The 12,157-nt window shown below is 36.6% G+C and overlaps 2 protein-coding genes across 4 annotated transcripts in view; one reads left to right on the top strand and one right to left on the bottom strand.

Annotated features, from left to right (window-relative positions):
* Nucleotides 1-10,244, bottom strand: part of GPR180 (G protein-coupled receptor 180) — a 28,636-nt gene extending 18,392 nt beyond the window's left edge. For 2 of the 3 annotated variants that reach the window (XM_026854183.1, XM_026854173.1), the window contains exons 1-4: nucleotides 9,117-10,244; nucleotides 5,723-5,917; nucleotides 2,126-2,306; nucleotides 1,889-1,938 (exon numbers count right to left, since the gene is read on the bottom strand). In XM_026854183.1, the coding sequence (XP_026709984.1) occupies nucleotides 1,889-1,938; nucleotides 2,126-2,306; nucleotides 5,723-5,917; nucleotides 9,117-9,141 (451 nt within the window). In that variant the 5' untranslated portion in view covers nucleotides 9,142-10,244. The remainder of the gene's footprint in view (nucleotides 1-1,888; nucleotides 1,939-2,125; nucleotides 2,307-5,722; nucleotides 5,918-9,116) is intronic. The other variant, XM_026854192.1, reaches the window with a different exon arrangement.
* Nucleotides 10,245-11,511: 1,267 nt separating this feature from the next.
* TGDS (TDP-glucose 4,6-dehydratase) overlaps nucleotides 11,512-12,157 on the top strand; it is a 17,910-nt gene continuing 17,264 nt past the window's right edge. The window contains exon 1 of the mRNA XM_026845602.1: nucleotides 11,512-11,636. Within this exon, the coding sequence (XP_026701403.1) occupies nucleotides 11,512-11,636 (125 nt within the window). The remainder of the gene's footprint in view (nucleotides 11,637-12,157) is intronic.

Below are 12,157 nucleotides of genomic sequence, written 5' to 3'. Positions count from 1 at the left end.
TGGATGTTCTAGGAAGCATTTTATTTTCTGTCACTCCTTAAGATAACTTGTCCTATAAGTTATAGCCAGACATCATCTCTCAATCACATCTTGGATATAGATATTGCTCTGCTTCTGTGTGGCAACAATTCAAATGGATTCCCAGACAAAATGGTATAAGATAAAATACAGTACCAGCTTTAATATTTGACATCTCATACACCTTGCCAGAAAGTAAGAAGGTTGAGAGAAATTTCTAAAATTACAGTAATCCCATGATATCCAGGGCTAGTGTACAATCACATGCTACTGAGCTGATACCGTATTTGTCTGATTGCACCACAATTCATCTATTTTTGGCTGTTCAACAGGCATAATAACATTCTTTGACTTTTCACATTTCAATCTTACCAAAAGTTAAAAGATCTCTATTTGTGATACTTTTGAGTGCCAGCATTATTTGTGTGATTCCTGAGATTAACTTAGGTGATAAATTAGACTGCGGGTCAGGTCTTTATACATGGTAATGACTAAATGATGGCAGGAAAAGAAAAATTGCTTGGGATAGTATCTGCACAGGTTTCTAGAAAGACAGTCTGGGCTCAGTGCACTCAACAGAAACTTTACCATTTCCTTTAAATCTGATTTCTGATATAGGAAAAATGGTAGCACCTTCTATCTTCAAACTATACTACTTGCTATCAGCTGTTCTTCAGAACTGTAATTGACACTGAAGCTTTTCACGTTTCTATTACTTCTGCTCTTTTATTGTTTTGGGAACCATGAACCTTAAAAACAGTAGGAAAGAAAAACTCTCTTACTGAATCTACTGATTAAAACAAAGTTATTTATTCTTAAAAACCTTTGCTTTAAGCAAATAAAAGTGGGCTCTTCAATACATACACAGAAAATCTAACATGCAGCTACTCTCTCTGAAGTTCTGGCTGGGTAGTTAACACTGAGTTTCTCACTGGGGAGGAGTTATGACTACCTCCATATTCTCTATTTAATTTCATTTCAGAAGATGAGAGGAAAGGTTTACTAATACGGTTGCTAGAGCAGCTGCAAGGAGCTGCTAACTCAAATAGTTAAAACAAGAAAGAGGCAATTACTGTGGTGCCAAGTGCCATCAAGAGGCTGTTAATTCCAACTGCAAGCTTATAATGAACTCTAGAAAGGGAAATATTTTTCTATACAGGCTGTTACTTTCCAACACTATCTCACTACCACAGTACTACTTTCTTGGGGTGCTTCAAGTCAATCAAAAGGCAAATATATCTGCTTACAAAGAACCCCCCATTGCTTCAAATGTGAACTACAGGAAAAAAAAAAAAAAAGACATTTAACCCTGAGGAATCCAGGAGGAGTAAATTAGTGCATTTTGGGAAGGGATTTCAGTCCCAGTGAGTATCTATATAGAGAGAAAAGTGCTTTATTCACATCAATTCTTTACACAAGCATTTCTTGCACCACTTTAATCGTATCATTTGTGCTGTGAAACTTTTTCATTTAATTGGTGTTAAATTTGGTAGTGAAATGACACACTCCATAAAATGTGATTAACTTTCCTAAAAAGTTTCACTACTCTAGATCATGCAAACTCCACAAAACCGTTTGCTGTATTGAAACACTTACTTATGTGACAAGCATCTATTTAAGTGTTTGTAGGAAGGAATCTTCAGACAAGAAAATCCTTTAAAAAATCCTAAATCTATCACAATTGCATAACTTTAAATTATTATAAACATCCTGAATAAAACCTGTTTTTAAGAAGAGTAACTTTTAGCATTTTATATTAAAAATCCAGTGATATGGTTCAAGATCATAATACAGTTCAACAGCATTCATTAATGTATTGTACAGATTAATGTGTAGCAGTATGTAAGAAACATTACACAAGCATACTCACATTCTGCCAGACTTCCCATAAAAGGTGCTCCTATTCCATCTTTAGAATAACTGATAAAAAAATAAAAAGATATTTTTAGGTGAGGGAGTCTTAAATGTGTATTCCGTCTTAAAGGTACATTTAGGCAATGATGTAGTTGTAAAAAGTCAGTCCTAATCACCACAGAAAAGATCATGTACTGATCTTTACAACACAATGTTCTTCAAGTCTTAAGACTGAAAACAAAAATAAAGATACCTCGAGAAATGCAGGTAGTTGGCAAAAGCTGAACCAGCCTGCAACAGTAATGCAATTGTCAACACCTTTAATACAGTATGCATAGGTCCACTCTTCTTAATTGTTTGCCATAGCGACTGTGCATAGATGCAAGCAGTTACAAAGTATGCTAGGACAAGCAGGAAAAAGAATTCATGTAATCCTGTGAAAAAAAGAAATACAGCTTAGTTTTTATAAAGAAATGTTGTTACTAGCAGTAAATAACTAAAACAAAGTATGTTTTTATATAATCACTGGGAAATAGTAACTGTCACCCAAAATTGGTAGTGCAGATAAAATAAGTAAATCCTAGACTATTTTATCCAAGAAAGTCAGTGAATGTTTTCAAAGAGCTGATTATTATTTGACCTGACAAAGTGGTTTTTATTCAACAATACTTTTTCTGAGTGTAGATTCTATTCAAATACAAATAGCTTTGTAGAAATTACTGAAATAGTATAAAGTGGAATACAGTTTCTTGATAAACAGAAAAGAATTGTAGCTCATTTGATCAGTCAGAAACATATTTATTAAAGGACTCATTTTTAGGTTGGGTTTTTTTTTTGCTTCAATTTTTAAAGGCACAATCTGGAAACCTGGAACAGACTATCTATTTAACCACTGGGGGTCACTCTTTCTCCACATTAAGTAGTCAGTCCAAGAAGCAGAGTTGACGAAGACAGAAAACTTTTAGATAAAGAAAAATAGCACATAGAACAATAATAACTTTAGAGAGTGCATTTTTTTTTTTCACCAATCTGAAAAAATGCCCTAAGTTTTTGATATTATTACAAAACAGAAGTCCTCTAATTTTCAGTCTGGCAGTAGTCTGGTAAAATGCTTCCCTGAAGATCTGGGTCCTGGAAATCATTTCTACTGTCCAGAAGCTTTGGAAACCACCATACGAGCTCACAGAGGGTGAAAGACAGTGAGCTATAAGCAGAAGCAGGTAAACAGATGCTTCTTACAGAACACTTATGTTTTCCTTCTTCAACCTTCCTTGAAACCAAGTGGTACCCACAGAATCAAGATTCCAAACAATGTTTTTCCTCCAGCAGCAAAACAACTCTGCTATAGACTTCCAACCAGCTCCACCCAGAGATTAGAAACAAAGCAATTATACACATTTCAATACCTAAATTGAAAAACATTAGAACTGGATGAGATCTGAATAGCTGATAGTACTGTAACTTCTATGGCTATAATTAATAATTTTGGACATACATACAGTGAAATGGAAGAAAAAGAGCATAAGGTTAAAAAGATTTATAAACCAAGAATTTCAGGGCCACTCTGCTGCTTCTCTTGTATGCCTATACAAAAGCACAATTTATGAATGACAAAAAATATGCATTTTAGATCAAATCTCTTATTCTTCCATTCTTTATCCTTCTGCTTCAAAAGATACCCACAGGAGCTGGAAAGGATCTGTAGATAAGTTATTTCCCACCATAATGAGTGGGTACACATGGAAAACTCTGGTAGCATCAACTAGTTTTTAATAAACGCTAAGCATTTAGGATAGAAAGCTCCTTCCAACCAAAGACAGACTGTGAATGATTGGCTCGAGACCAAAAGGATTTAAAATAAAGTTGCACTGAAACAAACTATAAAAAACCAAGAAGGGTAATTTTCAACCTGACTTTAAGCTTCCTGACTTTTATGATTTGACAGAGAAAATAAAACATATGTACCTTAATTTGAAATACCTAACTTCAATGATTTTCAAAATGCTGTCTACTTGGTCAGCTGCCCTTAGAAATCATAGATTCCATCAGTACCATGTCTTAGGTAAAAAACCCCTACCATATAAAATGATAAAAAGATTATTTGACAGGGATCAGAAGCCAGGCTCCTTCCTCTCTCAGGGCAAATATCTTAATCACAAGGTTACAGTCTCAAGTTCTTTTCTATACTTTCCTTATTTTCCATTTAACTTTGAGATCTCCTGTGTCAGGCCACACTTTTAGTAACTAAAGTGAAAGATGACCTAACTAGAACCATCTGTAACGATGTGGTTTTTAGCCACCTGAATGAAAGAACCAAGAAACAGATCTGGATCTCCTCTCTGAGACCCTAATGTTCTAAGCTGCACACCTCTACGGAAAAACAACAAACATTATTCCCCAAGGGTGCATGAAGAAAAAAAAAAGAAAAAGGAGAGAGAGAATCCTCCTCAGTTCTCTGAAAACAGACAGTCATGCAACTCTAGTATTGATGGTAGCGATGCACGTTTTAATTCTGAATAAACAGAGGTGTTCCTCTGCAACTATGGAAGACACACCAGGTACACTCCACCCATTTCCTACTTGTTAGATCTAAATACATACATCCAACACATTTACACACCTCTTTACTCAGCATGCAAGGTGTTCAGTTCTGCTTCCAAGTACTCAGTCTTCCTACAAAATGAATATAGAGCTGCGATGCCTCTAGTAAGTCTGTACACCACTTTTAAGGGCCACAATATGTCTTACAGCTGCTTTTTGCCCTTGATTTAGCAAAAGAATGCTACTACTACTTTTTGAGAATATGTAAATTAACTAAAATTAAATTCTGGATACAAAATTGACCAAATAAAAACTGTCAACTAAGATTGTAGATTAAGAAGTTAAAGAGACAGGTCAGTTTATAAGCCTTGAAAAATGGACGAATAACAGTGCTACTTTCTTATAGATTCTGCTAAATGTTTCAGTGAATATTTTCTTTCCTTCAAGGGAAGGGAGCTGCCTTTGTTCCCTCTATAGCCTCTTGAGACCAAGAATGACAGCAGGACCTATGATTCTGAGAATAGTAATCAGTCTCATTCTGGGTATGTAGGTTAAATCTGTAGATGAAGGCAAACTAAGTCTACTGGGCTCTTCCATTACAACAGACCGAGGTTAGTGACATGTTGATGAGGCCTCCCAGAGCAGTGAAGCTAAGCACTGCAACGATGCATACATTAAGTTGGTTTGGATCATCCAAAGCATACAATTTTATGGAGACATTTCTTTAGCTGCTGTCTTAAGTGACTTCTATAAGTTTTTCTTTGCACATTTAAAGATTTAAAATTGCATTTCTTAAATAAAATAAAATCAGGACTGACAAGTATCTAATCTGCAGCCTGTGACTAAGGTAGTTAAAAAGACCTAAACACTGAACTGAAATTGTACTGGCAAAATGTTTTATCATAGATGTGTTCATGTTGCACACAATCAAATTTAACAGCTAAGGAATTTCTTGAATTCATTAAAATCAGGGACTAAACTCACATTCATGCAAAAGCTTATGATTTCCAAGATGGGAAAACTACCTATCAGCAAAGATGTTAACACTAACTTTCCTTGTGCATCTCTACTTTCAGTTAGGCAAGTTTTGACAAGTCAGTCTAGAGAAACTTTTCTTTAGAAAGTTCTAGAGAAGTTTTTCTGTAATGCCAGAAAATGAATTAAAGTTTACTCTCCATGAGAAAGTAGAATGTGAAATATAAAAGACTGCTATCCCTTTGTTGTACTTTTCCAAGCACAGTAAGTACTGATTTGTTTGGGTGATTAAATCCTTAACTTACAAATCTAATTTTAAGAAAAAAAATCTTACCAGATTCCCCTGCGCTAAAGTGATCTAACGGATTCCCTTCTGCATCTGGGTTTAGTAAGACCATTTCAAACTGAATATCCTCGGATTCAGAATAATTCTCCTCGCAGGTAAACTTGTCTACATAAAACACATACCATGTTTCTGGATAAGGAATCTGGGACACTGTCAGATTTTGCTCTGTGAGGTTCACAGTCACTTTGGAAGAAAACAAACAAAAATAGGAGTAAATACACGATTAGTTCATTTTTAGAAAACTCATCTTTGAATGAAGATAAAATTTAAATCCACAACATCATATACAGGTTATAAACTAGATACAGTACAAAACAGCCTGTTTTGAAAGCTAGCTGTAACACCAGAGACAGACTTCTAGCTTCATCTTTGGTTTCAAATAGGTGCAGACAAAAGCTGGTGAGGATATACACCGCATTCTATCTCTCAGCTTTTGGGTTCACTGGGAGAAGTCCCTTCTGCCACAAGCCAGTAACTGCAAACTGTCCCTCCTATGCTTAGCACATTTCTGTCCTCTAGTACAGTATGATTGGACTAGCTCTTCTCTATCAGCCAACAGGTATCTCTGCAGTAGGAAAAATACCTTTGTATTCTACTCTTTTTTCAAAGATATTTAGAGCACCAAACAAGAACAGCCACATGTGAGCTCGGTAAACAACAGTGTGCATGCTTTAAAGGTGCAACTTACCGTATTTTACAGCATCTTCCCCAAACCATAAAAGACTTAATTTCAATTGACAGCTAAGGGCTGAGACCATCGTCTAATAAAACTGTGTATTTTGTATCAGATTACATTTAAAAACAACTATATGAGACTCATGTTTCATCTGCTCACTGATCTTACCACTATTTTTCCTAAAAGCAACTGTAAACCAAGCACAATTTCTCCAAAATAAACATTTACTGCAAATGGAATCTCTAGCTCTGTATGTTTGGGTGAAACTGCAAGAATTTTAAGTACTGTTACACTGATTACTGAACTCAAGTGCCAATCAGCTCAACCATAAATGAAAGCCATCTCTGTAGAATAAATAACAATACAATGACTGGACTGTAGATTAAGATGACAGTGTCAAAGGATGAGGAAAACAAAAAATTTCATTAAAAATTTACAAAACAAGCTATTTCTGTTTTTTATGCAAAGGCGTTTCTAAAAGAAAAAGGTTGCAAACAAACATATTAAACAACCCTTAGCAAAACTGTGATCCCTAAATACTCTGTAGACAAAACTTAGAACTACTTTCTAACTTGAAGCCTATCTGTGAAAAACATTTATGTAATTTAATTTAATTTGTTTAAACTTCAATAAATTATTTTCTGTAGGCATGAACTGATCAACATTAGGATTCAGGAAGAAACATATGTTTCTTTGCAGCAAATGTCATGAAGTACAAATTTGGACAACCTGCAAACCAGAGGAAAAAAAGTGTTCTAACACAGGCAATTTGTCTTGTGTAGGTAATGCTAAGTATGTGTTCCACTCTGGAGCTATGTATCTTTTCAGTCAAATATACAAAGTGAAACAGCTCCCTTCAAAAAATCCAACATTTAAAAAACCACATATTTAGGATTTCATATGGTACTTAATCCAAATGAGGCAAACTGCAGCTGGCAGGGGTGGCTTTCCCCTCCATCTCGACTCTCAGCTGAGTTCTGACACAGTGGTATTTGCATCACAACTAAGGATCACACTGAGCACGTTTAATCAGTTTTCCATCAAATCTGCAAGGTAACTCTCGGGAAATAAAGTAAGATAAAATAAAAATGTAAATGATTTTGCCCAAGATCAGCAAACAGATCCAACTCACCCTGCGGTCACATGATTCCTAAACACAGTAGAAAACAGTGAGTACACTGCTGGGACAGACAGGAGTGACAGACCAACTGCTGGTTATTTCTGCAGCACTTCATGTTCAGCTCAGACCAAGTGTAAGGAAACTACATTCTTGGACATCTGTGTAAAATTGCGTTATGACAATATTCCAGGATATCAATTTGTTACTCCAGGGATTCTGGTCACACAGAGGAAACGTATTTACAAAAGAAGGTGTATTCACTTAAGATGTATTTGAATGAAGTTTCTAATATTAATTTAATTTCCTAAAGGAAAATTTATGCTTTAAGTAGGTTTTGTTATATTACAATTGATGAACGCTGCAAAATGTATTATTTCAGTAAGCTTGTCTTCCAGTTACATAACTGAACGCTTCAGTGTTTTACTGTTCTTTTACAGTTAGATGGATACTCAAGTTAGACTTTATCCTGATCAGCTCATCTTTGATACTGTATTAAAAATCTTCTAACATGTTTTGTACATCTAAGAGTGACAGGTTTGTGCTATCATGAAGATGAAAATATAATTCTTTTGTTTTCTTGTCTTTGTAAAATGCCATTTCCATGGAACTGGAAAACAGGAGCCTCCTGACAAATTGGAAATGTTCCTTCATAAAGAAAAGACAGCAAGATAACCTACATATTCTGTACTGGTATAATTTTCAGCTCAGATATTAAAAACATCTGAATGTGACATTCAGTGATGAATACCAAATTACAAAATTAAAGGGTGAAAGAACATTAGATTATAATACAGGAAAATTATAAAGTAAGGCAGCATAACCCAGATTAATTTTTGCAGATGACTTTACAGACAGAAAAAAACCCCACTAATGATTATGAGTTGTGAAATGAAAAAAACAGAGAAAAAAGCTTTGCAGGTACAAAAATTACCCCTTTACTGTATATTTGAGCTCTATACTTCCACCTTAAAAGCATTCACTTCAGAATTTTAGAGGTAACTGCAGCAGATTCCATCAGTTTGCCTCTATTTTTTTTCATTCCACTACAATAAAAGTCACAATTCAAACTGTACGTTTGACTGTCCCCACCATTTAGATTCTCAAGTTCTTCAGTTTCGTGTTACAACTGTATTCCTTGCAAATTCTTTCAAATACTCAACATAATCTTTTTTATGGAAAAGTTTGAGATAAAAAAAAAAAAAGCAGAGTTAAAGAGAATCTCTGTATTGAATAAGTAAATGAAAACTTCAAGCAAACATATACCCTGAGTTGTGTACAAATGAGAGCACAAGACTAGAACTAGTCAGTTTGTCTGTTTGCATGAAAGTCATTATTTGTCAAGGACTGTTCATTTTCCAGCAGTATACTAAATCATAACTCGCAAACAAAGTCTTCTGAAGTGATGCAAACAAAGCAATTTTATTTCCTTGTAATAACTTTTAATTACAGAAGGCTGAAGTCCTGCTTTTACTTAAGTTGATACAAAGTCCAAATTCACTGAAATAAACATTTCTAAATACACATATAACTTAACAGAGTTCTAAATACATAGCTTAATTCGTGAGAGGAAAAAAGCAGCAACTCACTTGTCAGCTGAGCTTTAGAGAACATCTCTGTACAGCTGTGATCTTGGATACCATTCTGCAGCTTCTGCCATTCCTGTGCTTGAAACAGGTGAAGTCTAGCTGCTTTTGTCACAGCTACTGCTATGTTCTTGATTCTGACACACAGAAGAGCATGGTCACCTTGATATTTAAAAAATACAATCAACTGTTCTGCCTTGATGTCAGTTACAAGCAAAAAGCTAGCATGGCATAGATTTTTTTATAAGTAGCAGCACTAAAGCTTCACTTTATTTCTTAAACTTGTAGCACTACTTCCTAGAAAAGTCTTTACACTCGGAAACAATTTCTATACATCTCAACACAACACGGCATTCAAGGTTCTTTTTGATGGTACTTAAACAAACCTTCACCATAATCCAAATGTCATTAACCTTCTCTACAACAGCCTTCCCTCCCACCTTTTTTCTGTTTTTAGACAACTTTTATTTTTCTTCCTCCCAACCCAAATTTGATTTTCTCAAGTTCAAGCGAAGTGACTCAATCTGTCTGAATAACTTGTTCAAAGTCTAATATTTTATGACATTTGTAGCACTATCATGAGCATCATAGGGTAGCTCTTGAGCCTAATACCAGAACTTACATAAATGGACCTTCATGTTACGGACTGATTAGAGCTAAAATAATTAATTATAGATTACATATGTCAAATTGATAAACAGAAAATCAAACTTTGAAAGTGTTCCCTAATGTGTCAGTCTACCTACAGGCTGCATCTTGACATAGAAAAATGTTTTAACCATTTCAGAACTAGCTCATTTGAAACAATTTAGCTTTTCTGGGTAATGCTACAATCCTCAAACTTATTCTGATAAATTCTTTAATTATATATTGTCACAGACTTCTTTAACATAACAGTAGCCTAAATTAATGGAGAAGAAGAATCAATCAATACTACAAGAGCACAAACTCATTCAAATTTAAGCAAGCTTTGCATGTTTTCTAAACTGCCAGGGCAATCTTCTTTCCCACCTGACCTAAGCACCAGCTGGATGTGGGTCAACAGACCAGCTTCAAGTAAGGCTTTGCCAGGAAGGTTTGCCTGTTTAGAACCAGTTGCAAGATAATGGTCCTGAAATAAAACCTCAAAAAAGGTGACTGCCAGGGATCTGTATAATAAAAGATTTAAAAAAAAATACCAGAAGGTTCTAAAAAAAGCCCATATGGCCTCACGAAGACCCAAAATATGTATAGTTGAGTGTATTCATGCAGAAAGCGTAATATTTCTAAGGAAATATGAAACATGAACTTGTAAATTGTATCTGAACACCTAAACCACTTGTCTTGAATCTTAACATTCTTTTCTTAGATTTAAGCAGTGCACCTTTTTTTTCTTTAGATCTATTTAGAGCATTTCTACAGTTATCTTCTAGGACAGTGATAATTAACTGCTTTCAAGTCACTCCACAAGCTATCCCCACCCTATCTATCAGCTGTCACTCAGCGCTGGAAGGTCACATTCCAAGTCTTGCTGGCTTATGACACATTTTCCTTCATTAGATTTTTTTGTTGCAAACATTTTTGTTTTCCTCTCACAGTACTCCTCTAGCTTGGGAGGAAGCCTGTTTAAGTATTATCTTCATGGTTGTCTTTTGCAGCATTCTGCAGAACTCTTCTGCCACGAAGCTAACCGAGAAAGAAAACAGTCTGAGCCAGTGGCTTTCAATCTGTGGTCCACTGACCTCTGGAGGGCCACGATGCCTTCACAGGGGGTCTGCAAAGGGTTAAAGCAGGGGTGGGGAAAGTCCAGCCTGGAAACATGTGGTCTGGCCTTTGCCTCGTTTTCCCACAGTCCCCTCCCCTCAATGCTCCTCTCATACTCAAGCCCCTCCCCCCCGCACCCTGACAGACTAGTATATTCGGTGCTAGTGTGTTTGGTGGGATGCACTTTAACCAGGCGGTTTTTCTCTTAAAGACATTTTCTTAACCCAACGGCCCTCTTCAGGGCCACAACGGGGCTGAATTCTGTTCCTCCAAGTGGTGGCCCTGGACCTGTAAACAAAACTATATGGTGACTGAACATAAACAAGGGAGGAGGTGAGAATAATTGTAAAAACTTTTCAACAAATTTTCATGTAAAAATTAGCATCAAATTTGGAATTAGCACGTTAAAATACACAGAATGGGCCATTTATGCAAGAAGAGTGTTGATGCTGTAATTTTAAATTCATAAGGAATCACCGCAATAAAGATTATAATAGGAGTGTGTGCATTAGCAGATTAATTTATTTCCTCTTCTCTCCAAATTTGAAGACCCTTCATGAGAAAATCGATATATTAATCTGATGCAGTCTAGTACTTTAAATGTTGAAGTAAGTCATGGTGGTCTGCGGCCACAAAAGGTATTTAAAGGGAGTCCATGGTGAAGGAAAGGTTAAGAACCCCTGGTCTAAGCCACCGAAATGCTGAGCATATAAAAAGCTTGCTGACCAGCACAGCCTCGTCGGATGTGGCACTCGCCGTGCCTGCATCTCTTTATGCAAAGTAAAACTTGAGTAGTAAGGAGAGTAACTACCCGTATTTCTGCAGTGGCCATTCTAACGGGATTCTAGCCGGTTGCTAGGCGTCTTAACTAACAATCAGAAATTACCACTAACAATTTGTTAACAACACATGAAAGAAAAATCATGGGGAATAATCGAGTGAGCGTTTACATTCAGATGCCGGGTGCCGCTAGAGCACCCAGCCCTGTGACACAGACACGTGCAGTGCGACGCACCGCTCTTATCTGGCGCTCCAGGGGGAAGGAGAGATGCACGTCCAAGTCAAGATGCCTCTGCTCTGCCGGACACGGCGGGCCGTGGGGCAGGGGGGCAGGGAATAGAGGTTGCATTCAGTCCATCACACACTGTTTCTGCCACTCCTGCCTCCTTAGGGGGAGGATTCCTCACACTCTTCCCCTGATCGAGCATGGGGTCCCTCCCACAGGAGACAGTCCTCCACAAACTTCTCCAATGTGAGTCCTTCCCACAGGCTGCAGCTCTTCACGAACTGCTCCAGCGTGG

The sequence above is a fragment of the Athene cunicularia genome (assembly GCF_003259725.1).
Source record: "Athene cunicularia isolate RWA chromosome 1 unlocalized genomic scaffold, athCun1 chr1_part1, whole genome shotgun sequence".
Classification (NCBI taxonomy): domain Eukaryota; kingdom Metazoa; phylum Chordata; class Aves; order Strigiformes; family Strigidae; genus Athene; species Athene cunicularia.
Note: the sequence above shows the minus strand (reverse complement) of the source record. Positions and strands in the feature narration are given on the sequence as shown.